The 26210-nt window shown below is 43.8% G+C and overlaps 1 protein-coding gene across 1 annotated transcript in view; it reads right to left on the bottom strand.

Annotated features, from left to right (window-relative positions):
• dnah7 (dynein, axonemal, heavy chain 7) overlaps positions 1-26210 on the bottom strand; it is a 67069-nt gene that overhangs the window by 19429 nt on the left and 21430 nt on the right. Inside the window, exons 29-45 of the mRNA XM_057335503.1 lie at positions 25315-25413; positions 24978-25226; positions 23121-23270; positions 22143-22325; positions 19554-19730; positions 17936-18067; positions 16655-16876; positions 14840-15037; positions 6331-6486; positions 5805-5973; positions 5548-5674; positions 5247-5466; positions 4293-5165; positions 3424-3653; positions 2937-3267; positions 2435-2781; positions 1256-1436 (exon numbers count right to left, since the gene is read on the bottom strand). Coding sequence (XP_057191486.1) covers positions 1256-1436; positions 2435-2781; positions 2937-3267; positions 3424-3653; positions 4293-5165; positions 5247-5466; positions 5548-5674; positions 5805-5973; positions 6331-6486; positions 14840-15037; positions 16655-16876; positions 17936-18067; positions 19554-19730; positions 22143-22325; positions 23121-23270; positions 24978-25226; positions 25315-25413 — 4044 coding nt within the window. The remainder of the gene's footprint in view (positions 1-1255; positions 1437-2434; positions 2782-2936; positions 3268-3423; positions 3654-4292; positions 5166-5246; positions 5467-5547; positions 5675-5804; positions 5974-6330; positions 6487-14839; positions 15038-16654; positions 16877-17935; positions 18068-19553; positions 19731-22142; positions 22326-23120; positions 23271-24977; positions 25227-25314; positions 25414-26210) is intronic.

The raw sequence follows: 26210 nt of genomic DNA, 5'->3' as shown, positions 1-26210 counted from the left end.
TGTTTAACGAGTGCACAGATTTTATTTTCTGGTGTGTACTACATTGACTACAGATCATTTCTTGATATTGCCAATGTTGTCATTTATGCAATACAAACATTTCTGACAGTCTGCATGTACAATTTGCCATTTACAAATGAATAAAAATGCAGAAACTGTGTTGGCTTAAAGGACCTTAACAGCAGGTCAGATGTTGACATAATACACTTTAGAAGAATTTGTAATTATAAATGAATGTTTACTACACTAACATCTCTCCAAATAAAGCATCTAATCGACTTTCTGATCCGTTAAAGCAGTTCGGCATCAAAGGAACACAGTCTTTGTTTGAGATGACAAAGTAAGCCTGCAAAGCAGAGAATGATGGGAACTCAGCGGTTAGGCACTGAGCTGACAGCTCAAGGCACCAACAGCTACACTCGCAACAATCCAACACATCTAATTTACTCCCTGTGATGATTCGCCGGTAATTCTTTCTGACACCGTCGAATCTGGAGCCATTTAGCTGTGGCATTCTTGAGACAACAAATGAAATGAATTCCTCCATCATTCTCATTCATTCATATTCTCGTATTCAAAAAAAGACAACTATTAAAAAGACTTCCAGTGGACCTAAAGGTTCAGTGTAACAGGTTGTCTCTGCGTATCCGAGGGCCTCGATTCTGGACATGCTTGAGAGATCACAGCATAAACAACTTCTACCCTCCAATTGGAAAAACAGACAACCTGAATTACCAACATGGAAGGAAAGGGGGAAAAGAACAAGGAACATGAAAGGAAGTGAAATAGGGCAGAAAACAGCAGCGGGGGCTTGGTTTACCCGAACCTCGCAAAACTGACAGCCAGTCTCAATAGACAAATAAGAACAGAACGCGCGCGTGTGAGTGTGTGCCCTTGTGTGATTTTTGTGTGGGTTTAGAAACAAAAGCTTCACTCTTACGACTTCAAAGTTGCAACAGAAAAATGATCTGAAGGAAAGTAAACAAAAAAGGGGAGAAAAAACATTCCCTTAACATTTCTTGATGTGAAAATACAAACGAAATTCCTTTGAAAGGGAAGTTATGTAAACAAACTTCCAGCAAAGAGGAGAGGCTGTCAAAAGCGTTGGGCTGTACTGGAAGAAAGGTTATAAAATATATATTTGAGCATGGTTTGATAAACACACGAGCCTTAAGTAACAGTAACCACCGTTTATTGATCGTGAATATCTGGCACACAGCGTATTTTGTGCTGCATGCTCAGACTTTCTGCTTACCTGATTCTCTAGGTCAACTTTTTTGTTCTTGTTGGCTTCCAGGGTCTCCTGCAGTTTGAACAGTTTGTCCTGGACTTCCTTCAAAGCAGCCTGCTTCTTCTGAAGGCTCGCCATGGCCACCTTCAGCTCCTGTTCTGCCTGTGCCAGCTTCGCTTTCTTTGGAGTCACTACCTTTGCTACTCTGTAAAGAAAAAGAAAAATGTCAAAAGCTTGCACCATTAAAATGTTCTTTTTTACAATACACTGTATGTTTACTTGACAAAATTTATGGGACTTTTTTGGGGGCTGCCAAACAATTACCAAAGATATTAATATTAACAAGATGTGCCACTGCCGTTACAATGAATGGCGAGGAATGCAACGCTCAATAACGAAGGAAGTCCCGCCTTCGAGTAAAACGAGTCAATAAAGATTGACGATTCTCTGGGGCGGGGCTCTCGTGAGGCGCTTGCCAGCCTGTTTTTTAAAGATTTTTATCGCAATTTTGGCTTAGCAAACCACAGTTATGATACAGTTCATGTCATGTTTAATATTTGAATGGAAATATGCTGTGATTTTTGCCAGTGATTTAATAAATATCTGCCTTCCCCCATTCAAGTAGATAGGACTGTGGATTTGCTATCACGTAAATAGCTGCCTAGAGGCGTTGCGAACATGGCCGCCGAGTGGCACGACTTCCGTAAACGGACTTTGCAAATACGCAATTAATCGCATCCAGAATAAAAGTTTGTGTTTAAATAATATACAGTATATATGTGTACTGTGCATATTCATTTTGTATTAAACACACAATAACATACACATACATGTATATATATTTAGGAAATAATTAGATGTATTTCTTTATATTTACCAATAATAGAAATTATAAATAAACATGTATTTTTTTTATATTCTACGTTTTTCATTAATATATGCATTAATATGTAGAAAACACAATTAATATGCACAGTACACAGACAAATATAAAAAAACACAAACTGTTATTCTAGATGTGATTAATCGCGATTAATCGTTGACTTGCCTAAGCAAAAAAAAACAGTGAAGACAATTTTTGTGAATGAAACTAAAGGGATACATAACTGCATCACTGATCCATTCTATGAGCTGTAAAATGTCACTAGCACATACATCCATTGTTGATTTATATACAGTAAGTTAAAAACTGTTCTAACTCACTTATCATACGAGTCCATGGCACAAACCCATTTACAGAGGCCCTCGGCGGCCGTGGAGGCCATACGGATCTTCTCCGGCACAAAGTCTGGGATAGTGATGTATTTGTTGCGAATAATGCTCATGTAGTTGGGTGGGATGTTGTCTTTGTCGTAGTCGTGAAGGCTCTGGAGGAATCTCATATCCCCTAGCAGCTTCTTCGCTGGACCCCAAAAGTCTTCTACCTTTTTGCCGGAGCCCGAGGGATCTGGAATGCGGTCTGGTTTAATGCCTTTGAGTATGCAGATGGCTTCCATCACCAGCTTGACACCAGCTGGAGGAGCCTTCATGGTTTTAACCACAGTTATGTCCTACAGGAGATGGTACACATCCATTTAATGCTTATATTGGTGGTAAGAGTGTATTAAAACTGTTTTGAAACACAAGAACGTTTCTGATGTGCATCAGGTGTTGTGTAACTGACAGCCATGATTGTATTATATTTTTTGTCGCTTGTTACACTGACCTGTGCAGTGAGCGTATCCAGCGCATCCAAGGCAGTTTTCAGAATGGGCAAAGCTACAGCCAGGTCTGCGTCACATTCATCTTTGATCGCCTTGGCAGCCATTGCCTGCTCATTAGCCACTGCTTCATCCATACGAACCACCTTCTCAGTCTTGGCCACCTCCACAGACTCCCTCTGGATGACCACCATCATCTCATCCACCTCTTTAGTGGCCACACGCAGCTGAGGCTGAAGGGCTTCCAGCTCCACCTGCATTGTGGACACCTGATCTGCAGCCGATTGCAGCTTCTGGAGACCGATCTCATATCGACTCTTCAACTTCATGACCTCACTGTGACAACAAAGAATATAAAGCTGTTATTAATATTAACATAATCATCTTTAGCATCATCAATTATGCACAACACAAATTAAATTTCCTTTCTGTTTACAAAGTCAAAATACAGTCAAATGACACAACATGTTGAACGGGAGCGAGATGCCTTACGCTCTTCTGAGCTGGAGCAGGTGCTTGAACATAGAGATGAGCTCCAGGTAAGAGGTCGGTGTGACGTAGTTGTAGCGCTGCAGCTCTGAGAGGAACCGTGCGGAGAGATCGATGGTGGAGGTGTGGAAGCTTTTGCACATGCTGATGCAGCCAGCACGAGTGCTGTCCGTCATCTCAACATCTTCTAGGAACCGTGTAGCCACAGCCTGCAGTGCGTCTTCCGGCCAGCTCTTTAAGAAAAGGGTAGTGTTGAAACAATGGTTGATCACACTTTAAATCTAGAAATAGTAACTAAAACATGCTATTTAAAAAAGTATTACAATTTAAAAAATGTATGTATATAAAAATTAAAAATATATTTTTTATAAAAGAAAAAATGTATACATTTTTTAATTGTTTTAAATTAATTTAATTAAAATGTAAATATTTGAAATTAAAAGTGTACATAAAATATGATGTAAAAAATAGATATGATATTTTATATAAACTCTATAATAATAATAATAGTGAAGTTTATTTTATTAATTAATCATATGTTTTAAATAAATAATCATAACAATCAAACATTTATTAATAATAATAACAATGACATTTATTTTTTATTAATATTAATACTGATAATTCTAACATTGGATTGTGAAAAGTATTTTAAAATTAAATATTCCCAAACAAGAGCAAGTTATTACATTTATAGATAATAACTATTTTTTATTGATAAATTAACTGTGTACACTGATAAATCAGGCTCATTTAAACCAGGAATGTGTTTTTAAAATGTAAACAGGATCTATTTTGATTATATCTATTTTGAATTTGGCTTTAAAGCAAAGAATTTATGATCATGATTAGCGAGAAACAACAGCACTGACCTGAAACCAGTCGATCGTACAGCAGTTAATGAGAGCAGGAAAGCGTCTCAAACGGCTTCTGAAGGTGTCGCCAATGGGACTCATAGCTAGAACAACATGCAGCTGACTACGACAGCGCTCCAAAAACATGTTAAACAGCGCCAACGGACTACCGTCCGTCTGTTTACTACGCTCACGCTGACGGTCCAAGACCCGCATGCGCTCACAAATCTCCTGCTTTTCATCAACGGCAAAGAGATTGGGAACCTCGCCAGTATTCAACAAGTTGCTCACGTCCTCCAAAAACGATTCCATTTTAATCTGAGTATCAGTAAAAAGGAAGACTCCGTGAGTTTCACCAGATGTGGACTTCTGCATGATGAGTTTGAGATCATCGCGCCATTCTGCCACTCCGTAACTCTTGGAGATCTCCACCTGGAAGAGTTCCGCCTCGGCCATGTGAGCGGCCAAGCGTGTCAGCGATTGACGCCCGCTTCCTCCAACTCCCACCAAGAGAGCGTGACCACGGGGCTGTTTGAGAATGCGGGAGATTCGACAGACGTGCTCGATGGCGAAGCGGAATAGAACGAGATTCATAGGAGCCTTGCTGACATTGTTGTACTCATCGAGATGGGCTTCCACCACCTGACGGAGGTGCTCAGGGTTGCCCACTTCACGGTAGTTTTTGTCTTCGCCTTTGGAGTCGTGGAAATCACAGAACATGAGACTCCGGAGGTCGTCTTCGGTTACACGCCCGTCGGCGTCGCTGTCTAGATGCTTAAAGAGCTGATGAAAGTCTTCTTTCAGGTGAGATTTGGTGACGTTCTGCAGGAAGTCCACCATCCAGGCACAATCAGACGGGTGAACCAAACGGTCATAATATACCCTTAAGACCTGCATGACAGGATTAAGACATCTTAAAGTGTGAGTTCATGTTTATGGAAAGAACAGTTTTGATATGGACAATGCAGTTACCTCATGCACCCACAGGCGTTTGATGGCGGTAGGATCATCTGCAGTTTCGGGACGGGATAGGCAGATCCCCTGGATGACACGGGAAAAATCTCGAAGGTTGAAAAGGTAGTGAGACTTGGTTGGGGTGGGTAGAAGGTTCTTGGTGGCTTCCTCGTACACCAACATGGTGGCGCTGACAATCTGAGAGGTGATGCTGGCAAACGGCTTGGGAAATGGAAATCTAGCAGGCAGTAAAAACAAGAACATAAAAAACAAGTAATGAATTTTTTACATTGATCACATTTTTATGAAGTGTCATTACCGTATGGTGAGGTGCCAGTCCAGAATTCTTGAGAAGATGGTGAACATGGTTTTGTCATCAAATTCATTAATGGTCACTGTGTTGAAGTGACGTAAAAAGCGAGGGGTCACAGGGTTCCTGCCTCCACCTGCACATGACAATGAATGTCAAACATAGAAAATCAGGGCAGAAATGACACTTGTTGCTTGATCCATTCTGTGATTTCAGATTCGTTTACATGATCAGCTAAAACCAAACAGAGATTCTGATGAACTCACCAGGTGGACCCATGGCACACATGATCTGGATGTCTACTAAGCTGATCATGGAGCAGTCCTTCATATCATACCAGTTCCAGTGGTCAAGCCATTGTCGCAGGAGCTCTATTGGAGGCTGGGCTCCATAGGTTTCTCTTGCTGGCATGTTCACATCATCCACAAACACCACCTGATCAAAAACATCAAGAGTCAAGAGCTCAATTTTTTGTCATTTACGGTATACTAATGCAATTTATGCACAGCATAAAGCATCTTAGTATAGTTTCATGGCAATTATTAGTGTTTGATGTTATTTTAATTGGTGATTAAATAAATTAACTTGGGAATCACAAACACCATTTGCCCAATAAAGTTACAGGCAATTTAGCTCTCGTTATATGAAGGTTCACTTTGAAGGCAAAATTGATGGTGGTAAATGAATCTGAAAGTGCTGAGAAGAATTGCTGAATAAAATTGGAATGAGACTAAATCAACAATCACACTAAAAAAAAGCATACCGTGAGATAAAAACAGATTTTGACTATACCATTTTCTTTCCCAGTGGAGGCCCAAACACTCCTTTCCGTCTTTTATCAAGTTTGGACATAATAATGTTTTGAGTCTGCGCAGCTGTCGTTTGGGCTGAAAAGTTGATCAAAAGAGGACTGTACACATCCTTCTGCAGACGATTCAGTAAGAAGTCCTGTGGTGGATTTGGAGAAACTTGATTAGTGTTAGTTCGACATTTACATTTGCATTAATATTCAGCTTACGAGTATTAAAAATAGAGACTCAAAGCATGAAATTGTATTGATATTAATGTTATGATATTATATATATACATCCACCCATCCATATTCCTATATATATAAACAAATACTGTGTATGTGCCAGACTTGTGTACTTTCAATAAAGAGATGAAATGCACAGCATAACTCTTAATTCCGTAAAATTTGCATTCTTAACCCAAACAATGAAAACGTCTTGGTTACGGATGTAACCTCGGTTCCCTGATGGAGGGAACGAGACGTTGCTTAGTGATGGATGGAATGCCTGTTCTTTACCCGAGGGGAAAGAAGTGAGGCCGGATCGCCACTGCTCCCCCCGGAGGGGGAAGGGCTTCCGCAGGTGTATGCCCTACCGGCTGCCGGTCCCACACCTTGCCAGGATGCGGGCTGACACCGGTTCCGCGTGTAGGTATTAGAACCTCACGGAGTTGTTAGGCATAGCCCAACCCGCAGCTCTGCAGATGTCTGGCAGAGAGGCGCCCTGAGCCAGCCACGAGGGGTGAGCCTCACTCCCAACGGGCAGGGGCGAAAGAGATCGGTATGCCCTAACGAGGGCATCCACGATCCAGTGCGCCAACCTCTGTTTGGAGACAGCCCTCCTGCTGACCTCCGAAACAGACAAGAGCTGCTCAGAGCTTCTGGGCTCTGCGTCCGGTCCAAGTAGAGGCGCCGTGCGCGTACTGGACACAACACGGATAGGTTGGGTCTTCCGCCCCGGTGGGGAGCGCCTGCAGGTTCACCACCTGGTCTCTCGGGAGAGTGGTGGGAACCTTGGGCATGTAGCCGGGGGAGGGGGTCTCAAGATCACGTGAGAATCCCGGCCCCGAGTTCTAGGCAATCTGTGGACACGGAGGGTGCTTGCAGATCCCCTACCCTCTTGGAGGTGAGCGCCATGCGGAAAAACCGTCTTATCAAGACTGAGAAAGAGCAGCAATCCCGAGAGGCTCGAAGGGGGCGGGGCCTCTTGGGGCCCGCCACCTAGGTCGCAAGAGGGTACGGAGCGCGGAAAGGTGGTCACCCTCTCGCGCCCCTTAGTAACCTAATGACCAGGCCGTGCTGTCCCAGAGGCTACCCAGCACTTGGGTCATGATGAGAGGCCGTAGCGGCTACATACATTCCCAGTGTGGAGGGGGAGAGGTTACTCCCCCGCTCTCTTGAGGACGGGACAGCTCGTACCCGACCGAGCAACTCCGCGGGTCTTCTCGGCGAGAAGAGCACCAGGACGAGAAGAGGCGCCACCTATGGGTGTATAGCCGCCCAGTGGCCGAAGCCCTTAGCCTGAGTGACGTCCCAACCGGACTGGGGGTGGGTCACTCAGGATCTCCTCGTCCCATCCAGACATGGAGACCAGGTTTTGCCTGGGATGCCGTAACGTGCCCCTTCCCCTGGGGAAGCTGTTCGCCAGGGGGAGCGGCCAGGGGGGAGTTGTTGTCAGAGCCTCAGCTCCGAGAACCAAGTCCTGGTTAGGCCAAAGGGGCGTAACTAGTACCACTTGATGCTCCTCTTCCCTGGCCTTGCACAGGACCTGTGCAATGAGGCTCACTGGGGGGGAGCGTACTTCCGCTTGTCCTGCGGCCAGCTGTGCGCAAGGGCATCCGTGCCGAGGGTACCTCGGACAGGGAGTACCAAAGCGGACAATGGGAGGAGTCCGGGGAGGCAACAGGACCACCTGTGCCTGGCCGAACTGCCCCAAATGAGCCGGCTGCGTGGGGAGGGAGTCGCCACTCTCCGCGAGGCGTTGACTGACGAGAGAGCGCATTGACTGTCTGGTTCAGGACGCCCGGGATGTGTGTGGCTCGCAGGGAGCTGATCACCTGCTGACTCCAGAGGAGGAGGCGTCAGGCGAGTCATGTTAGCTGCTGTGAGTGAAAGAACACGCCACAGTAGCTGTGCTGTCCGACCGGACCAGCACGTGCTTCCCTGCACGAGAGGTAGTAGCCTCCTAAATGCAAGTAGCACAACCAACAACTCTAGGCAGTTGAAATGCCAACGCAGGCGGGGGCCCGTCCACCGCCCCGACACTGCTTGCCCGTTGCACACGGCACCCCAAAGGGGACCCCTGTCCGCAAGAAGGTCATGGAGACCAGGGGGTTAGGGTGTGTCGGCAGAAAAGCGTGTGACCATACGCCTGCTGCCGGTGTGCCACGCTCTCCAAGGAACTTGACTCTGCAGCCAGTGTTGGAGCGGTCATATGTGCATCGACCCGAGGGGGACCACCCCCGCCGAGGATGCCATGTATCCCAGGAGCCTCTTGTTACAGGGGGACCGCTGACTGTCTGATCTTCAGGCAGTTCAACACTGATCGGGCGCGCTAGTCAGTCGCGCTGCCTCTGGGAGGCCGCGAGGGTGCGGGCCTCCTCGTCGCGGGTCTCGCGCCCCCCCCCCCGGGGGGTGAGCGGGGCCGCTCGTGAGGACATAGTCGAATTCCATACCGAGAAAGAGGATGCTCTGCACCGGGGAGAGCTTGCTCTTTTCTCAGTTGACCTGTAGCCCCACCAATCTAGGTGCCGGAGCACCAGGTCCCTGTGTGTACAAAACAGATCTCGAGAGTGTGCCAAAACTTCAGCCAGTCGTCGAGATAGTTAGTACCCGCACACCCCCTTCCCAACGGGGAATGAGGGCGGCTTCCACGACCTTCGTAAAGACTAGTGGAGACAGGGACAGACCGAAGGGGAGGACCCTGTACTGATATGCCCGTCCCTCGAACGCGAACCGTCGGAACGGCCGACGTCGAGGGAGGATCGAGACATGAAGTACGTGTCCTTCAGGTCGACTGCCATGAACTGGTCCTGACACCTGACGGACGTCAGGATGCGCTTCTGCGTGATCAACCTGAAAGGCAGCTATTGTGTAGGTGCCTGTTCAGAACACACAGACCCAAGATAGGGCGCAACCCCCCGCCTTTCTCGGGGACAATGAAGTACAGGCTGTAAAACCCGTTGCACATCTCGGCTGGTGAGACGGGCTTGATCACTCCCTTCACCAGAAGGGTGGCGACCTCGGCCCGAAGTACGGGAATATTCTCTGACTGAGGTATATCGCCTTGAACTTGACGGGCGTGAGGCGACTGGATCGCGTAGCTGAGACGGATCGTCTTCCCTAGCCAGCCTGACAGTCTGGGAAGCCGGACAGGCTCCCAGAAATGAGACGGAACTAAAGGTACGATCTTTTTCATCGTCCCCCCAGGGGGTGGTTCGATGGCTAGCAGTACGGATTCCTTGCCGGGGGAGGACCCCCGGGGAGGAGATCAGCTCTGCTGTTTTTCCTGCCTGGTGACTGCGCAGCTCAACGCACTGTCTGACTGAGAGTGCTGAGGGCTGGTGTTTATACTCGACATTGCGCTTCACCATGATGCAACGTCGAGTTTGCCGTTCACCGTCGTGCAGAGGGTGGGGGCGGCTGTGATAACCCCGAGAGAGAGGAAACTCTCCTTAGAGAGTAAGTGGGCACCATCTGCTGGCCCCCCCGGAGGGGGCCAGCAGATGGAGAGACGGGGCAGGATCCGTCCCTATCCGACTACCCAGCGATGTGGCTGGGGTCGGGCCCAATGGTAGCCTCGATCCTCCTGAGGTCTTCCCATGAGGGCCGCTTCGCCTCGGCCTGATGGGGCGATGGTCTCCTCTTCGCTGTCGCCTCCAGGGGGGGCCGCCTGAGTGGGGGGCGCCAGAGCTGGAGGGCGTCGAAGAGGACCAGGGCTGCCGGGAAGCAGACATTGCACGGGACTCGACGGCCGAGGCGGCCGAGTCGCGGCACGGAGGACTGCTTTTTTACTGTAGAGAATTCTCCGGGGAGGCCTCACTCGACAGTAACACCAACCAGCCCCCCCCTTGCGAGACAGGTGCGTCGAGAAAGCGGACCTTCTCAGCGTTACTCATCTGCGCAAGGATCGGCCAGAGGAGTTTCTCATGGACCACAAGTGTGGACATCGTCTGACCCAGGGCCCGCGTGGTCACCTTGGTCGCCCGTAGAGCGAGGTCGGTGGCGGCGCGGAGTTCCTGCATACGCGCTGGGTCGGTCTTACCCTTGTGGCGCTCTCTCAACGCCCTGGCCTGGCAGGAGCCATAGCGTGGAGAGAGGAGGCAGCTTGGTCCGCCGCAATATAAGCTCTCGACACCAGAGATGCCGAGACACCACATGCCTTGGACGGGAGTCTAGGTCGCCCCCCCCACAGGTGGCCGCCGCCTACGGGCATGAGCACTGCGGCGGCAACTCCACCTGGGGGACAACAACGTATCCTCCAGCTGTCTCAACCTCGAGGGAAGAGACGGTGACTGAACTTTGTTTGACGTAAAACGTGCCGGAAAGGGGCGTTCCAGGTCTTACCAAGTTCCTCATGCACTTCTGGTAAACACGGCACTGGGGGCGGGCGCGGCTCGGAGCCGCGCTCAAACCCGAGGCGCCATGTAACCAGCCGCGAGCGCCGGGAAAGGCAGTGCGGGCACTGCAACCCAACGCTCACGGCGGCCCGGGAAAGCATGGCTGACATCTCGACGTCCGTTTCTTCCTGGGCTCGACCCCCCGAGGGAGGGAGCCCGTGGAATCGTCGGAGTCGGTTGGCAGTACGTCACCCCCCGATGCTGCAAGAGATCTCTCATCATCACGCATCGTGTCCGAATACGTGATTGAGGAATAAGACGGCGGACCGTCTCCTGGGGAATGGACAGACGAGCGAGATGAGGTGTGAACGGTCCGTGAGCCAGTGGCTGGCGGATTATCGCTCACAGTCCTCATATCACCCTCGCCGCTTGCCGTAGCGGACGGCAGGGCCGTAGTCCTGCCGCCACGGAACGGGGAGCAAACGAGGTGGTGGCTGAGTCCCGTAGGAGCACAGCCACCCGTGACGCAACGTCTGAATCGTCACCGCCCGCAGTGCGGGCAGGACGTATCCACAACGTCTGCCCCAGCGTACTGGAAGCAGGCATTGTGTCCGTCCCCGTCCTCGGTGAGTGTCCCGATTGAGGAATAAGACGGCGGACCGTCTCCTGGGGAACGGTCAGACGAGCGAGACGAGGTGTGAACGGTCCGTGAGCCCGTGGCTGGCGGATTATCGCTCACAGTAATCCTCATTCACCCTCGCTGCTTGCCGTAGCGGACGGCAGGGCCGTAGTCCTGCCGCCACGGAACGGGGAGCAAACGAGGTGGTGGCTGAGTCCCGTGGGAACACAGCCACCTGTGACGCAACGTCTGAATCGTCACCGCCCGCAGTGCGGGCAGGACGTATCCACAACGTCTGCCCCAGCGTACTGGAAGCAGGCATTGTGTCCGTCCCCCTCCTCGATGAGTGTGTTGCACCCATGAGAACAGCGGGACAAGCCACGCTGGAGAAATTTGCTCTTTTAGAAAAGGAAATTGCTCGAACACCTCCGGAACTGCCGAGACGCCCAGGGGAGAGTCACTGCAGAAAGGGACCGTCCGCTGTCCACGTCGTAGATTCCAGCAGAAAGAATGATCACCAGATGTAGAGAAGCTCATCAGATGCGTAGGCTCTGAAGAACAAAAGGTGAATGAATGAGCACGCCGGCTTCCCTCTTATACCCGGACATCCGGGGAGGAGCCCGGCATGCAAATTTCATTCGCCAATTTTCATTGGCCTTTTCTAAATACTCAGAAGATGATAGGTTCTCAAGACAAACCCCATTCTGTCGGTTCGACACAACGTCGAGAGACCGACAGAAAGGGAACATGCATTGTACACTGTAACAGATTTTTGTAAATTGAACAGTATTTTACAGTAATATGCACACTATAATACTGTAGTGATCTATATTTCAACAATGACACTTAAAGAGTACATTCCTCGAGATCATAAAAAATACATTTCATGAAGTGTTTAATTTTGCCGTGTTTGAATGTAAGCAATCTGCCAAGTTGTAAATCCGAAGGTGAACGAATAACAAAGTTATTAGCTTATAAAAAAGGTAATCGACTCTGAATCACGCGAACAAGCCATGACCTGTCCGAATCTTTAACCACAATGTACCTACGTCACTAGAAAAATCCCCGCCTACTGACTGCGAAAACTTAACTCTCTCCTCCCCAAACACTGTACTAGCTCGTTCGTGACGTGTGCATCATGTCTAAGAGAAGCTGTGTTCTATGTAGTGAAACTAAGTCAGTCTTATTTTCACTACCAAAGGAAGAACTTCTGAGGAAAAAATGGTTACTATTTATTTTTCAAACGACACCAAAGGAGTATAAACCGAACGTTTTACTTTGCGCGCGTCATTTTACCGAAGATTGCTTCATCAATCTTGGCGCCTTTACTGCAGGATACATTAAACGTCTTTCCTTAAAAGATGTTGCAATACCAACTTTATTTGGACCTGTAAGCTCCACCGAATCACAACCTGTAAGTGTGACTCTTTATTTTTGTCTTTACTTAAAATTAAATTTGTGTGACGTTATCTCATGTCTGTGTTTAGCTAACGTTACCGTTATTTTTGGGGTTGTTACTGTTTGTTTACCTAACGTTAGCTATAAACTCGTTGCGCTAATGTAAGTGTTCAACCATATTAACTCGCAAAGTCTTTATTTCAAGAACTGCGTGGTGTACTATAGTTATAATAACATCTGAAGATACGAACACCGTACACTGTATGCCGTGATAACTAACTGTTACAAGAGAAGTGTCTAAAACAGTCCTTTTTCTTACTGGCATCTGTATACGGATTAAAGAATGATTCGTCAGACTCGGGCTCGAGCTGGTAAGGTAAAATCGACGGATTCGATGCCATCTCTCTCTATACACTGTTAATATCCAACCACCTGCAAACCGTAATACAGCAGTAATGATAGGCGGTCCATTTGCGACACATGCTGAACGCGTTTGACCAATCACAGCAGACTAGACCATTTGACCAATCACAGCAGACTACACCATCTGACCAATCACAGCAGACTACACTATCTGACCAATCAGATCAGACTACGCTGGCGGAAAGGCGGAGATTACACAGATGAATCGCGGAACGAATCATTTGAGAGTCAGTCAAGAAGTAAGGTAATAAAAACTGCTTATTATTACGAAATAATAGTATTTTTACATCATGTATGTACATAAACTTGTTGTTGGACACTCCATAAACCAAAATAAGCCCTTAAAAATATTGAGGAATGTACTCTTTAAGGAGTCTGTGAGTTGTTCCACTTGTGCTTTACACACATAATCTCTTCCATCCCTCAAAACTCAGCAAAGAGCCATGTGTTACTGTTATCCAGCACCTGCAGGTATTTCACACTCCCAACATGAAGAGTTTTCGAGTTCATCAAGCACTTTTCACATTTCTGCCAAAGGTTTATGAGGGAAAACTAATTAAAAATATACAACTGAAAAATAAAACGGAAAGCGGTGACAGAGGGCCTATAAACGGAGAGTAAAACATAGAAACGTAAAAAAATATATATTTAAAGAACACAAAGGAAGATATTTGGAAGAATGTCAGTAACCAAACCGATCTCTTCCCCCATTTACTGCCATAGTAGGGAAAATAAATACTATGGGTGTCAATGGGGGATGAGATCTTTTTGGTTACGGACATTCTTACAAATATCTTCCTTTGTGTTTAGCAGAACAAAGATATTTTACAGCTATGGGACAATCTGACGGTGAGCAGATGATGACAGAATTTTCAATTTTTGGTGAACTATCCCTTTAAAGCACATCCACTATGATGTGGCATATATAGTAAGATGACTTATGTGTGTGTGTACAACAATAGCACCTTAAAGCAGTTAACAGGTGAGTGATTCTAACTGTGTACCACCAACTAAAACAGTGTTGTGTGTGTTCCTCTCTGTTGAAAGAGGGCGGGTGTGCGGAGTGGGCCACAGTTAGTCTCGAACCCTCAACTCATTCATCACGATCTGCTGACATGCCATTCCTCAGCACACACGCAAACATGCGCAGGTGTGTCTGGGGACCACGTTAGAATGAGCACGTCTAGAGCATCTAAATGGTTTCATGCTCAGGTGGCCAACATGTGTAGAGAGAGAAGTTCTGCACCAGGTACATGACTATACCTGTGTATAGGACTAATAGTTTTCATCTATGTTTTAAAAAAATTGTGGTTCCAGAGATATTGAACAAAAATAAAAAAAATCTGTATACTGTATACCTTATTTAATACATTTTCCCATCATTATTGAACTGTCTAGTATTTCACTGAATGCATCGTATATTATAAATAGTACATTTTTCAGACTGGAAAGGCAAAGTTACTTGCACATTGACTTTTATTCTTTGTGGTGAAGGTGCATTGAAACACTAACTAGAATGTAGACGCTCTTGCCGGTCCCCGTGGGGCCAACAAAGACAGTGGGCTTCTGATGAGTGATGAGCAGCTCCATGAGGGCAGTGTAGCGTACAGTGTTCTCCGTAGGCACAATTATTTCATTGAACTGCACATCTTTGGGGATGGGGGCCACAGGTTTCAGCTGTTCAGTCCACAACTCCCATCTGCCTGGACCCTGTGAGAGCATCAGTGCTCATGTGAGTCATTTAGACAAGGTTAGTGGCTTTTCGTTCCCTTGGCTGTTTGTTCTGATTTATGAAAAATTTAGTTTGCGCGTTAACGGTGCATTGTTTCCAAGTTTTGCCATCACAACCTCGTAACGGTGAATTCTTTGTAGAACCCTTATAGGCTTTTATGAGCCAATTCTTTTTTCGAAATGGCTTTTATCCACAGCAGAAAAATGTAAGCAATGGATAATCAATTTCTTTTCTAATAAATGACATTTTCAGCATTTAATGAGGCATGAAATTGGCAAATTAGTCCAGGTTAGGCCTGAAGTTTTATTACACGGGGATGAGGCTTGTGATTTATAACAAATAATAAGACAGATTGCCTCATTCGGGATGTGGAGGGTGTGCTCCCTGAGCAGCTTGCTTGTATATCAGGACAAAATAAAATAATCAGATTCCCCTGCTTCAGGCCCCTAAATTTAGTGGTTTATTGTTCACTTTGTGTGTATTCTAAATACAGAGTCTAGTCAAGATGGCATAAAGAACTCTGAGATAAATTGAGATGTTTCTTAGTGTAATAAAGCATCGCTACTAGACCAGACTTTTTAATTTGCTTCCACTCATATGCATGTAAACAAATTTAGGCCCGGTTTCACAGACAAGGCTTAGCTTAAGCCAGGACTAGGCCTTAGTTAAATGGAATATTTAAGTTGCTTTTATAAAAATGCTTTAGAAAAAACATCACTGGTGTGCATCTTTTGCCAAAACAATGCCAGTGACATATTTTAAGATATTTCAGGGCAAGTTATTTCAGTTAAGACAGCTCAAACATTCATCTTAGTCTGGGACTAGTTTTAAGCCTTGTCTTTGAAACCGGGCAATAGTATTCAGGCATAGAAGTTTTGCTTCTTTGGTGAGTTTGGTGAACTCTGACCTATGAATTTACAAACAAAGTTCACAAAAACAAAATGATGATTTACCAAGAAAGAATCTAACTGTCTCAGATTTCTTGACTCAATTTTTGATACAAAAAGCGCAATTATTAAACAAAGCTAGATTGTTTGCATTAATAAAGGGATACTCTGCTGAAAATGAAAATTGTGTCATTAAATACTAACCCTAATATCTTTCTTTGTGTTCAACAGAACAAAAACATTATACAATAATTTTTCCTACGTAGTATGGAAACTATGGTATGGTAGTAGTAAGAAATGTATACAGGTTTGGAACAACTAGAGGGTGAGTAATTCACGATTCATGAATTTTCATTTTTGGGTGATGTATCCCTTTAAAGTGGAGTAAAAAATATAAAATTACATTTTCAAATTATCATTATTTGCCATTTATAGTTTATTTATTAAGAAGCCCTAGGACAGGACGTCATATTCTGTTCCCCATACAGGTTCTTTGTCATTCTGCAATTTCAGCTTAATAAGACTGCACCTTAACTAATGCAAATAAACAACAGCATTCAACTGTGTTAGCAAGAGAATTGGGTAGCATAACATGCCCTTGGATTTAAATCAACATCAATAACTTACGTTAAAATTTATAAATCTGTACAAAAACCCCAAAAGAGCCCAATTTGGGCTCCCTCAGGTGTGTTGAATGAACATTCTGACCTCTCTGAGGAAGCGGTATTCATAGAGGGTGCCCTCGGTGGGTAAAGGCACTGTCACTTGCTTGGCGGGGGGTTCCACATGCTCAAGGATCCCATGGCGTGTGCGTGTCTCTTCGCTGAGACCACCTGCCAGCATCTCTCTCACCAGACCATCAAACTTTACCCGTCCAACCTCGGTGCAGCTGGCCCCGACTGACCACATGAGGCAGAAAACAAAGATTCCCTATGCAACAGACACAAAGCGGGCTGGTAAACAACCTGCAGACCAAGGGTTCCTAAAATGCAAAATGTGTATCACTTCATGGGGCCCTAAGGTTAGAACAGAGATCTAAGATTAAGTACAGCATATTAAACATTGATATTAATCCGAATAAGACATCACAAGTATGTCGCTCAGTTCTTTAGTCCATTCGTCCTTTAATGCAGAAAAACGAGAAAAATCTGATACTTGGTGATACTTGGCCTAAAAACCTGTACGTTTCAGCATTTACATTAGACACAGTATGCTTGTTTTATTTTTCGCTTTTGTTTGATTGCTTAATTCTCACATTTTCTTCTTATGTATCATATGGGTTTAAAATAAAGGATCTAAATCATTATTTCATTCACTGCTCTGTTTAATCGCTGCCGTCCGCTGATGCCCTTCCCACAACCGTTATCAATTATTCATATTATTCTTTACCAACTTAACTGTACCTTTAGATCAATCTTCCTGCAAAAATGACAATCGATACAAACACTGCTGCCATTGATTTAGGACAAAATGATTTGTGCGCTTTGAGAATAAAAAAGGCTTTAGGAATGTGCAATACTCTGATGACCAGCTGAGAGAAGGCAAATAAAGTCGTTCCTATCTGGAGGGGGGAAGCTTTTTAGGCATTGATCCTGTACCAGCTAATCGATGAGACTCAACGTCTGGGTTGGCACTTTTTGATTTACTGATATGATCTCTGTCTCTGAGGAGCAGGTGAAGAAAAGATTATTACCTTCAGACAAGAAATGCAGACAGTATTGACTGATTTCAGCAATACTTCAGACAACACGAAAAAAAGTTGCCATTGGCTAAAGAGATGACCTTTCAGGGCTGAAAAGCTGAGGTATTTTCAGGAAAATAATGTATTCTGCCAGCCATCTAATGTCGATATATTTCTACACCTTTTCTATATCTATATCTATGGGTCAGGTGAACAATGAAAAAACTTCCTGCCAAGCTGCAAGTGTGTTTTGGCTGGTTTGTGTTGCTAAGATGTGGTTGCTAGGCAGCTGGTTTTCATCTCCTTACCTCCAGCCAGGAGCAGATGTCTCGCTCATTCATCTCCTTCATCTGGCTTTCCTCTCTGAACTCGTCCATCATGCAGTCCATCAGATTCATCAGAGACTTCACCAGGCTCGTGTTGGACGTGGGAGATAATTCCTGAACGTTCACACAAAACACACCATTAGTCTAGACCTGGAACCTGGAACTAGATGACTGGTCGTGACTCGTGTGCCATCATATTGGGCTGCTGTGATATTAGGCAAGATGAGAGAATAAATAATAGCACAATTTTGAATAAATGATTAACGCAAGATGACTGTAAATAACTTATCAAATGTATAACTCTCCTCATTAAAAATGTATTAAACAAAATGTACTACATAATACTAACATGGAAAAGTGGGCTGTCTGGACAAGTGCTACTGTTTGCAAGAAAAAAAAACCATTATTAGGTTTTATTCTATTTAACATGCATCGCACACATGTACCATAATTGTACCATGCCGGTAATAGCAGAAGCCTACTGTGAAAATTCTGTCTGTGCTTAGTTTAGACCGTGGAACATCTTGTCACTTCCTATTCCTTTTACACTCTATTAGTGTGAAAATTCAGGTTTATATGAAAAATAATACAGTAGGTGGATTTTCTCCAGCCTCAGTTCATTGTTAACAACTTGCAGGTAGGTCTGTCTCCAACTCAACACCTAACTTTCTAGAACCAGGCAAAAACAGATGAGGAGGAAATAGTGTAAGTAATGCTGTTTTGTTTTATTCATTATTTCTTGTTTCTTTGGTTTACTGTAGTTTTAATAGTTCAGAATAGCTTGAATTTTATAAGTTTAGTTTTCATGTTAATTGTAGCTTATTTTTCTTAGTACTTTTGTCATTGTCCTATTCATTGATTGTTAAATATGATTATTCAAGTTTGCTTTTTATTTCAGGTTTAGTTTTAGTTCATTTTTACTTTTCCAGTTAATAATTTAGTGGCTCAAGTTAAACTTATTTTAGTTCATTGCTACGGCACTCAAATGTTGTATATTTTTCATAAATTAATTCAAATTAATAAATATATTTTAAAGATATTTAGCATAAAGATATCAGCCTTAGCTATAATTATTTGAACGGTGCTTTCGTGTATATAAGAGATCTGCTTTAAAGTTTATCTTAACCCAAAAATGAAAATTCTGCCATCATTTACTCACCTTCGAGTTGTTTCAAATGTGTATAAATGTCTTTGTTGTGATGAACACAGAGAAAGATATTTGGAATAATGCTTATAACCAAACAGATCTCAACCCCCATTGACTCCCATAGTAGGAAAAATTACTTTATCATTTCTTTTGTTCCGTTGAACACAAAAGAAGACATTTTGAAGAATGTAGATTAGCAAACAGTTCTGGGGCACTTTTGACTACCACTGTTTTTTTCCTACTATGGTAGTCAATGGGTGTTGAGATCTGTTTGGTTATAAGCATTATTCTAAATATCTTTCTCTGTGTTCATCACAACAAAGAAATGTATACACATTTGGAAGAACTCGAAGGTGAGTAAATGATGGCACAATTTTCATTTTTGGGTGAACTATCCCTTTAATTAAAGTGGAAAGCACTTTTTTATTGTGAGCAGTACAGTTACAGCTGTACCTTAGTGCCCCTGCGGATGAGCTGCAGACACGCAGGCAACATGCGGTCGAAGAGGCCCGTGATGAGGTCTTTGTGTATGGATCTCATAGTGGACGGCAAAGTGTTGAGCCAGGACAGCATCAGAGGCCGCCATCCCAACATGTGAGGCTCCATGTAGATCATACCACACCGAGATACCTGCACAGAGAACAAAAACCTATCAGCTTGATTTGTGTACAAAATTGTCTGTACAGGTGAATAAATACAGCCTTGAAAGCGTAGTTGCTTTAAATCAGTTTGTAATAACTGAAACAAAGTTGTAAGCAAATAAAAGCTGAATACAAACTTGTGGACATATCGTGACATATCAAAGGGTGTTGACATTCAACTGAAAAAGGTCAACTTTTCTGTATTATTAGTCTGGAACTTTCATTTTATTCCCCTGCAACAGCAGCTGCACTGGGTTACTCATAAAGACAAAGGCCTTGTACAGTTAATGGTTTGATGAATAGCATATCATCAAGGTTACGTGATGGAACCAGCTGTGTGAATCTGGCTTCCGTGGAAAGAACGTGAGAACTGTAGAGGTGTAAGTGAACAGGGCACCTGTGCACGGTTGTTAAACAAACCACGGGAGACATGCGGGTCTGGTGTGACCCCTGAGAAAACGCTCCCTTGAATTCTCACTGAACTTGATCTAGTTTGCAGCAGGCCTCCCTTATGATTCAAGCCTCCCTATTTAAAGAATCCTGAGAAATGTGAAGCGAGAGAGAAATAGGAGACGAAAAGAAACGCTTTATGTTCGTGCTACAGCCAAAGCACTTTCTTTTTCTGACAAAGCTAGGCGAGAGATGCACACAGATTTGAGCGCTTCTCAATGTTTCCCTCTGGCTCCATCTCCAGCGTCTGCTTTGATCTGATCCGGTGGCAGATACAAACAACAGAAACCCACACACACACACTTTGATATCGCTCTCACACGCTTCCCTTCTCTATAACACACTTGTTAAATCTCCATCATCATCATCACCCATTCTTTTGAATCAGTCTTGTGCCTACGCTGGGTCCGATAAAGCCGGCATCCGTAACTATAAGAGCCTTTCCTCGGGCTGGGACGCGCCAGGCAGAAGCTCCGTCGAATACAAAGCCATCCTAGCAGAAGACGCCGAGATAAAGACGTAGAGGAAATCGCGTTGATGTTTCTGAAACCAGAAATCCTGAAGCAACATGCCATTATGCCATTCACGGGCAGGATATGAGAGGGGGATGAGCAGCGTGGGTGTATCATTGTGCCACTGCCAGCGATTTGGTAAGGCATCTTTTGACTGGTTTGCTGGAAAAGGTCCTCATGTGCTGAAGACAGTGACAATCCTATTTGACGGCCTGCTTTATTGCAACGCCAAACATCAAAGAGAGAGCCTGTCTTGAATTCAAGAGAGATGTCTCCTCTGATAAGACTATATCAACTTGGGAAATGTGATGACATATTTTCATCAGATTTCATCATTCTTCATGCACCTTTTTTCTAATGGAAACAAATATGTGCAATGTTGGCTTCCCTTTGTAGGTGGAATAAATTATAGGCATATATTATACGGATATTACAAATGCCTGCTGATCCGCCTCTAGGAGTCATGAAATTTGAAGCATGTATTATGGAAATGTGTATATGATATAGGTATACAGTATGTAGAATTATACTGTACGTCCGAACAATATGATCCATGTGCTTTAAAGCAGTGGTTCTCAAACTGTTTTGTTGTAAGATCCCCTTTGTGTAGAGTGCATTACTTTGTGGCCCCCCAAATACAGACTTACATTTATCATTTATATATTTATAATCTTAAATTTTAATTAAACCAAAAGAATCTTCAGCTATACAATGCTGAAATATCATTTCTTTTGGTTGGTGGTCTTATTTTTCTGATGTTTGATTGCACAAAATGTATGATCAATTTCTAGATTTCATAAAATGCCACAAAATCTGTGGCCTCCCTTGGGGCCCCCAGTTTGAGAACCACTGCTTTAAAGTATTCACATAATTAGAAATATAGTGTTCAGAAAACATACTAAAACTTCATAAATCAAAACTTTCTCCCCTGTCCAAAAAGACAGATCTATGTATCAACAATGCCTATCGGAAGATCAAAAACGTTGTCGTAGTCACTGTGAGGTGAATAAAATGCTGCTGTGTGGGGCGCCTACCACTCTGTAAATCCTTCCGATTGGATCCCAGTGTTCGAAACAAACAGCGGAATGTTAATTTTTAACATGATCATTTTAGTTTGAACATAACTGTTTGACTGGCAAATTTCAACACTGATTGTCTTTCAGTTCCAATGTAATGCAAAGAAGCTGTTATTGATGGATGGGGAAGCAGGAAATGATATTGAACATGACAGCAAAATCACAGCAGAGTGGAGCACCGGACCACAGCGATCCCTGCTGTTGTTCCTTTCACATGCCGTGGGATGTTTCTTAAAGGCACAGAAACAAAAAAAACTTTCTAAAGCCCAAAAATCAGACCCATTATATTAGAATGATCTGATACATCCAGTTATTGTTTCAAATGATTAGATTTATTGGTTAAAATGTGATTGTTCATCTCACCGTGGCTGGTGAAGCCACCTCCAGGTCCATGGGTTCAAAGAGGAGGCTCATCTGCGGGGACATCTGGATGATCTCCCCACTCATAAGACAAAGCTTCTTGTTGTCATCCAGCACAGTGTTCATGTTCTCAATCCACACCGCGTCCACCGGCCCATCAAAGATCAGCCATTTTCTGTCTGGACTCTGGAGAGGAGGTTGGACAGACACTTAAACCAAATTTGCAGTGTGAAAGGACATTTACGTGTATTATACATGTTTTTTCCTAATGTTTTCTAAAGGTTGTTTAACTGTGTTATCAGGGTTGCTGTACCTCCCCCTACACTATAAAATTATGAGTTAAAAATGATTCCCATGAATGTTGTGCTTTGGTTTAAACACATCACTTGAAAAGCATCCTTTTGTTCCGGCCTAGTTCAGCTTTTCATTAAAAAAGATTGAGGTTTTTCCTGATGAAAAAGCAATGATTCTGAAGCATTCGTTCATTGCCTTGAGCAAAGAAGTGGCAGTCAAATAGGAAACGATGTATGAAGCAGACTCTTGACACCTGTCTGCTCTTATTGCTTTTTATTCTTCAATTTCAACTATTAGAGGATTCCTCACATTCAAAAAGACATTAGTGTAATCATCTCTTCTGCCAGAAGCTGCTTTAATGCAAGCGTTTCTTTTGTAAGCCACAGATACAAGGCTTCAAACTGTAATCCTATGGATTGAGGGTATGACTGCACTACGACAGCACCGCGAACAATATCAGCTTAAAAGATGACACATATTCAGACTTTGTGTTACCATGGTGAGCGAAACATCACAGCTGCATGTCTCAGGCGACAGCACTCAGTGTAGAAATGCCTTTAATTTCATCTTTAAACAGTAATTGCCATCATTTATGTATCTAGTGGTAGCTTAAACACAAAAAAATGTCAGTACATGGAAAGACATTTAATGGACAAATCAAATGAATGGATGGATGGATAACTGTACCTGAGATGTAGCAAATCCCCTATAGCTGACAGCCAGGATGCCATCTGACCATTCATGGGACACAGGATCGAACTGACCGTACAGCTGACCCATGGTGATAGACTTTGGGTTGATAACAGTGATCTGAACCTTATTCTCATCCATCAGATCCTGCATTCAAAACACTTTTATTACTCGTCCTTAAAAACCATTGAAGTTGTTCTCATAACAGTTATCTATATTTCTGCAACATTATTTTTTTATAATAGCACGAAATCAATAAAGTAATGCAGTGATTTATAGCAGTACCATCACTAATGCTGTTTGTGGACACAAACCATCGTTTTCTTGCAATCGTGATATATAGACTTCTTAAGCATTCCAAATGCAACTATTCTGCAATCAAATATCTCAAATTTATACAATAAAAACTCATAGTTAGGTAGATCCTTCTCCTATCTAGCTCCTAAACTTTGGAATAGTCTTCCCTGCACTGTCCGGGAGGCAGACACACTCTGTCAGTTTAAATCTAGACTAAAGATGCATTTTTTTAATCTTGCATACACTACTCTTCCATAATATAAATCCTTTGAGGGTTTAGGCTGCACTAGTTAGATCAACCGGAACCAAAAACACAACTGATGTACTTGTTGCATCAAAGAGTGCAGAACAGTACTCTACTCTCAGTCTTGTCTCATTGTTCCAAGGTTACCACAGCGAGCAGGATGCAGTTCATGGTCTGACCTGATGGTAGAGCGGAGAATGGGAAGCGGCGACCTGACAAGAGCTGAGATCATAGAGCTGGATAAAGAAGGACGCGGTCACCTGACACGTCCTCTCCACAACATTTCAAATGCTATTAGATTATTAATGATAATCTTAAACTATAATTTACCTTATTAGTAAGTTTATTTATTTTATTTATCCTTGTGCAAGCTCTCTGGAGCTTGTACAGAGGCAGCAGCTTTTGCCAGAGGGGAACTGGAATCCCCTGGTTGAGCCTGGGTTCTCTTGAGGTTTTTTTTCTCTATTAGAGTTTTGGGTTCCTCGCTACCGTTTGCATACTGTTTTGCATCTGCCTGGCCAGGGGGGCTGCTTTAGAATTTTAAAGTTTTACTTAATTAATATTGCATATAGGAATTTATAGTCTGTTATATTTGACCTGTGCTTCTCTCTCCTTTATCTTAAATGTGTGCTCTCACTGTGCGTGTGTGTGTGCGTGTGTGTGTGTGCGTGCGTGCGCACGTACTTGTGTGGGCGCGTACTTGTCTGTGTACGTGTGTGTGTGCGTGCGCGTCCGTGTGTGTGTGTCTGTGTGTTAGTACGTGTGCATATTGTGTGTGTGGAGTGTTTTGTATGTGGGTATGTCTGTCTGTCTTTGTTTTCACCTTTTTCTTGTTTTGCAGGTGCAACTTTAATTGGTTTGCTTATAGTCAATATGTCTTATGTACAGCTGCTTTGTAACAATGAAAATTGTAAAAAGCGCTATATAAATAAAGTTGAGTTTAGTTGATTAACTTAAAATTACTTGTACATCTCAATGGTTTGGATTTACTCTAAAAATGTTTCGTCAACTTTAACTGAATTTTATTTTGTTCATACAACTAAATTGTTAATTGTAGAAACTACCCAACATATTCGCATGGAACCACTTGACGCTACTTTTTTATGTAAATCCAACAAATCATAAATGAGTGTATGTGATTCACATCTCAATCGGTTGAGGAATGTGTGAGGGGAGTTCATAATCTCTGCGTACCAAAAAGTACATAACAATAGTCAATAAAAAAAGAAAAACAAAAGTTTCTATTGTATCTTCAAAATACAGTGTTGCATGCAAATAACTAGTTTTTGTGAAAGGTTGTCCAATTACAGCACCTTCTCGCAGATGTCATGCAGGGCTGCGGCAAGCACGCGGTAGGCAGACGTCTTCCCGCCGAAAGGCTCTCCCACCAACATGAAGCCGTGACGCACAATCATCATTTCATAGATCTGCAGGATCTTCTCGGCAAAGAAATCTGTGACCTGCAGGTTCATCTTGCCGCTGTTTTCCTTAATGGCCTCGAGCAGCACACTGTAGTCTGGTTTGGGAAGTTTGACCCCAGGAAACAGATCAGAGGTGATGCCCTGCATTTAAAATTGTTCCGAGAAAAATTTGAGAACAATTTCTGGTTTATACAGTATTGAATGATGTGTGGATGGGGGTGGGGTGTACCTCAAATAATGGCAAATCATGAGCCAGAAATTTTGGAAGGTTAACGTCGATAATAGATCGGAGCAGCAGAATATCCTCATTCTCTTCTGGAAACTTCAGCTGTGACATGTTAAACACAGGGAGAGAAAACGGTTTGACACTTAATAACACATTTGCTTGTGCTGTCACTTTTGGAAGTCTCCGGGGGGAGAATGGCATTCAGCCACATTGTCTTTGTTCATTCTTTACTATCACAGTCATTTGCAACAGACACCCGAGGGGTTTCGAGCATGCCTTTGTCTCCAGAAGTAATTTCAAGATGGCAAAAGAGTGCAGTCTCGGGTGTGATGGTGCAAAGATTGCTGTGAAAATGACACAGACGTATTCATTTCACAGAACAGAAGAGATGACACAAGTAGCCGCTATTCAAATTAGGGAGAAGGAGAAAAGCGAGCCCGAGCTGTCAAGGTCAGTGCCTGTTTCTCCACTACCTATTTCAGCTGTGACAGATTTGATTTTTGTGACTTTGATATTTCAGGATCACACCACAGGCACACTACCAACCAAGAAATATATCCACATGAACACTGCAGCAAAATACAGATGTCACTCTAACGATCTAACAATCCCGGGACACATTTGACGTGTATTTTCCAGGATCTCTGTATAAAAAGGGCTTTATTCTGAGCACACAATCCCACAATCTGTACATACAACGTTGGGTCATTTATGCAAGTATAGCTGGCTCATGGAGTGGATGATAAATCACTTGTGATGTTGCTTTAGACAGAAACTGTGAATCTAAGATCACTTTTACTCAGCAACAATATCTATTCTGTATTCACAGAATATTCACTAAGCTGTATTCAGGAAATGCATCTGTCCCTCCTAAAACTTTGCATGTGAGCATTAAAGGG

This window comes from Triplophysa rosa, linkage group LG6, assembly GCF_024868665.1.
Source record: "Triplophysa rosa linkage group LG6, Trosa_1v2, whole genome shotgun sequence".
Classification (NCBI taxonomy): Eukaryota; Metazoa; Chordata; class Actinopteri; order Cypriniformes; family Nemacheilidae; genus Triplophysa; species Triplophysa rosa.
The sequence above is the reverse complement of the archived record's forward strand: the minus strand, read 5'-3'. Positions and strand labels throughout refer to the sequence as shown.